The sequence below is a fragment of the Sceloporus undulatus genome, unplaced genomic scaffold (genome assembly GCF_019175285.1).
Source record: "Sceloporus undulatus isolate JIND9_A2432 ecotype Alabama unplaced genomic scaffold, SceUnd_v1.1 scaffold_641, whole genome shotgun sequence".
NCBI classification, from domain to species: domain Eukaryota; kingdom Metazoa; phylum Chordata; class Lepidosauria; order Squamata; family Phrynosomatidae; genus Sceloporus; species Sceloporus undulatus.
Window position 1 is genome coordinate 1,314 of NW_024803561.1, and position 4,420 is coordinate 5,733.

General features: G+C 49.4%; 1 protein-coding gene across 1 annotated transcript; it reads right to left on the reverse strand.

Annotated features, from left to right (window-relative positions):
* Positions 1–228: 228 nt before the first annotated feature.
* LOC121917768 (zinc finger protein 79-like) lies at positions 229–1,571 on the reverse strand (the record flags this gene model as incomplete). Its single annotated transcript, XM_042443890.1, has 2 exons — positions 1,478–1,571; positions 229–816 (listed from the first exon to the last, which is right to left on the reverse strand). Coding segments are annotated over exons 1-2 (610 nt in total), but the record flags the coding sequence as incomplete, so codon positions are not given.
* Between the last annotated feature and the right edge of the window lie 2,849 nt (positions 1,572–4,420).

The following is a 4,420-nucleotide window of genomic DNA, read 5'->3' on the forward strand; positions in this document are numbered from 1 at the left end:
TCTGTCCACATTCCATGCATTTATAAGGTTTCTCCCCTGTGTGAGTTCTTTGATGTAAACGTAGAGTTCCACTCTGACGGAAGCTCTGTCCACATTCCATGCATTTATAAGGTTTCTCCCCTGTGTGAGTTCTTTGATGTAAATGTAGAGTTCCACTGTCACTGAAGCTCTTCCCACATTCCATGCATTTATATGGTCTTTCTCCTGTGTGAGTTCTTTGATGTTTACGTAGAGTTCCACTCTCACTGAAGCTCTGTGCACATTCCATGCATTTATAATGTTTCTCTCCTGTGTGGGTTCTTTTATGTTTATGTAGATTTCCACTGTGACTGAAGCTCTTTCCACATTCCATGCATTTATAACGTTTCTCTCCTGTGTGGGTCCTCTGATGAGAACTGAGATGTTCACTCTTACTGAAGCTCTTCCCACATTCCATGAGTTTGTATTTCTCCCCTGTGTGGGTTCTTTGATGTTTATGTAGATCTCCATTGTGATTGAAGCTCTTCCCACATTCCATGCATTTGTGTGGTCTCTCTCCCATGGAAACGCTGAAGTGTGTGTTTAATTGTGATTTGCATTTGCACTTTCTCCCACAAACAGGACACTCTTCTTGATCTGAGCCTGAAGTCAGATGTTCAGAAAGTTTGGCATCCTGAGAGGCAGAGGAGTTGTTCTTCTCGTTTTGCCTTTGGTTTCCCCTTTTCCTTTTCAGTTCCTTTTGATTTCCAAACTCTTCTGTTTCCATGAAAGGCTCCATAATTTCCATTGACGTCGCGGGTGGCTCCTCATAGTTCTCTCTCTGCTGCTCATTACCTGCTTCAGGAAAAAGGAAAACCAATTAGGAGCCAAGCACAGAATCAATCTGAATTACTTTATTTTATATTCTCCCCATTCCTTTAAACATGATTTACTTTCCTTTGGAATATGAGACTGTCTCAGACAAGAAATCACCAATTCTGTTCTGGTCAATTTCTCCCTTAGCTCCAATAGTCTCAGATGTTCATCCTCATGTTATACAAGAGGAGTTTCTAGTTCCAGAAGCTTCTGAGAAGCAAAGGAAACTCAACAGGTCTAGCAAGACTAGAGGAAGAAGACTCCCTGAAATGGGAAAATGAACTTCCTAGTGCCAGTCTTTTCTATCTGTCCCAAGTCAAAGGAAGTCCCTGGTAAGACAGAAAAGGGAAGGAGGACCAAGGGCAGTTCTACAAGTATGAATTACACTAAAACCTGGGGACTCTATCCGGGGGACAAGCCGAACAAATGCATGGAATATGGGCCTGAAGAACGATGTTGCTATCCATGCCTTTGTCTTGGGCCAGAGGTGACTGGGGATGGCCAGCCCAACATAGTCATTCACAATTCACCCATGGGTTGGACTCTTCTCAATAAAATCAAGCACAAGGAGAGACCGTTCCCAAGCCCTCTGCCCCCTTCATCCCCACTGAGGACATCTCTTGACCGACTTTTAGGCAGGTACCTGCAGGTCCTTCTCCTTCCATGGAGCCCTGGTCTAAGGGGTCTCCTCCTCCTTCCAGACGGGAGATGAGATCCGGTTTGGGATATTCTGTCAAAGAAAACACAGAGAGAATACCCAGACATTGTTGTTATGGATGTTTTATTGACTTATATCCTGCCTTTCTCCCAATATAGGGACTCAAGTGGTGAAGAGCAAACTTAAAAAATTCCCTATGTGGGCCTCCAAAGGTGCTCCCTAAAACTCTGGCTTAAATGCTCCGCTCCCCAATTTCTTCCAATCGCACCAAGGAACTGCCAAGAAAGAGGCAAGGCATTAGAGGACTGGTCCTGCCATGAGGCCAGGTGGGGACACCATCCCAGAAGGTGAGCAGAGACAAATGTGTGCGTTGTGTGTGTAGAGACCTGCCTTGCACTCCCTCAGCCAGTCCAGGTTCTACACAAGTAATGGGAGCCGGTGCCATCTTGGTAAGCAGGAAAATGGCTGGAGCTCAATGTTCCCAGGATGTGTGTGCGAATTCATGGAGGAAGGCAGACGGAAAGAACGGGCAGAAGTAATCTCAGAGCCATTGGCAATAATGTTTGAGGACGCCTGGAGAAGTCCCAGCAGATTGGAGGAGGGACAATGTTGTCTCCATCTTCAAAAAGGGGAACAAAAGAGGACCCAAAGTATTACCTACCAGTTAGCCTGACATCAATGCCAGGGACTATTCAACAGAGAGGCCTCCTGAGGAGAGTGACCAAAATGGGGAAGGGTCTGGAAACCATGAAGCCCTGTGAGGAGAGACTGAGGGAATGGCTATGTTTAGCCTGGAGAAGAGAAGGTTAAGTGACATGATAGCCCTGTGTAAGGATTTGAAGCTGTGCTCTTTGAAGAGGGAGCAAGTTTGTTTACTACTGCTCCAGAGAATAGGATCTAGAGCAATGGATTCAAGCCACAGGAGGTTGGACTAGAATCATAGAATTGGAAGAGACCACTAGGGCCATCCAGTCCAACCCCCTGCCATGCAGGAAATCACCATCAAAGCATCCCCGACAGATGGCCATCCAGCCTCTGCTTGAAGACCTCCAAGGAAGGAGACTCCACTACACTCCGAGGGAGTTTGTTCCACTGTCAAACAGCCCTTACTGTCAGGAAGTTCTTCCTAATGTTGAGGTGGAATCTCTTTTCCTGTAGTTTGCCTCCATTGCTTCGGGTCCTAGTCTCTGGAGCAGCAGAAAACAAGCTTGCTCCCTCCTCAATATGACATCCCTTCAAATATTTGAACAGGGCTGTCATATCACCTCTTAATCTTCTCTTCTCCAGGCTAAACATCCCCAGCTCCCTAAGTCGTTCCTCGTAGGGCATGGTTTCCAGACCTTTCACCATTTTAGTCGCCCTCCTTTGGACACACTCCAGTTTCTCAATGTCCTTTTTGAATTGTGGTGCCTAGAACTGGACACAATATTCCAGGTGGGGCCTGACCAGAGCAGAATATAGTGGCACTATGACTTCCCTTGATCTAGACACTATACTTCTATTGATGCAGCCTAAAATCGCATTGGCCTTGTTAGCTGCCGCATTACACTGTTGACTCATGTTCAACTTGTGGTCTACTTGGACTCCTAGATCCCTTTCACACGTAGGTTCATTCAGCCAGGTGTCCTCCATCCTATATCTGTGCTTTTCGTTTTTCCGCCCAAAGTGCAGTACCTTACTGCATGACCCTTGGGTGGTCTCTAAGGGGAGAAGGCCATGGGGCAGAGAAGAAGGGGTCCCCTCTTTCTTTTTCTGTTGAGGGGCCAGTTCCCTTCCTCTAAGGACAACCTGGGACTGATAATGGGCCAGAGGGAGAAGGCCGTGGGGCTGAGAGGAAGGGGTCTTGGGGGTCCCCTCTTTCTTTTTCTGTTGGGGGGTCAGTTCCCTTTCTCTAAGACCAACCTGGGACTGATAATGGGCCAGAGAGAGAAGGCCATGGGGATGAGAGGAAGGGGTCTTGGGGGTCACCCTCTTTCTCTCTCTCAGGGTCGGTTCCCTTTCTGTAAGGCCAACCCGAGACTGAGAGGGGCCAGAGGGAGAAGGCCATAGGGCAGAGAGGAAGGGGTCTTGGGTTTCCCCTTTTTCTCTCTGTCTGCTGGGTGTCAGTTCCCTTCCTCTAAGGCCAACCTGGGACTGAGAGGGGCCAGAGGGAGAAGGCCCTGGGGCAGAAAGGAAGGAGTCTTGAGGTTCCCCTCTTTCTCTCTCTCTCTCTCGTGGGTGTCAGTTCCCTTTCTCTAAGGCCAACCTGGGACTGAGAGAGGCCAGAGGGAGAAGGCCATGGGGCAGAGAGGAAGGGGTCTTAGAGGTCACTCTCTTTCTTTCTCTCTCTCTTGGGGTCAGTTCTCTTTCTCTAAGGCCAACCTGGGACTGACAGGGGCCAGAGAGAGAAAGCCATGGGGCAGAGAGGAAGTGGTCTTGGGGGTCACTCTCTTTCTCTCTCTCAGGGTCGGTTCCCTTTCTGTAAGGCCAACCCGAGACTGAGAGGGGCCAGAGGGAGAAGGCCATAGGGCAGAGAGGAAGGGGTCTTGGGGGTCCCCCCTCTCTCTCTCTTAGGGGTCAGTTCCCTTTCTCTAAGGCCAACCTGGGACTGAGAGAGGCCAGAGGGAGAAGGCCCTGGGGCAGAGAAGAAGGGGTCTTGGGTTTCCCCTTTTTCTCTCTCTCTCCTGGGTGTCAGTTCCCTTTCTCTAAGGCCAACCTGGGACTGAGAGAGGCCAAAGGGAGAAGGCCCTGGGGCAGAGAGGAAGGGGTCTTGGGTTTCCCCTTTTTCTCTCTCTCTCCTGGGTGTCAGGTCCCTTCCTCTAAGGCCAACCTGGGACTGAGAGGGGCCAGAGGGAGAAGGCCCTGGGGCAGAGAGGAAGGGGTCTTGAGGTTCCCCTCTTTCTCTCTCTCTCTCCTGGGTGTCAGTTCCCTTTCTCTAAGGCCAACCTG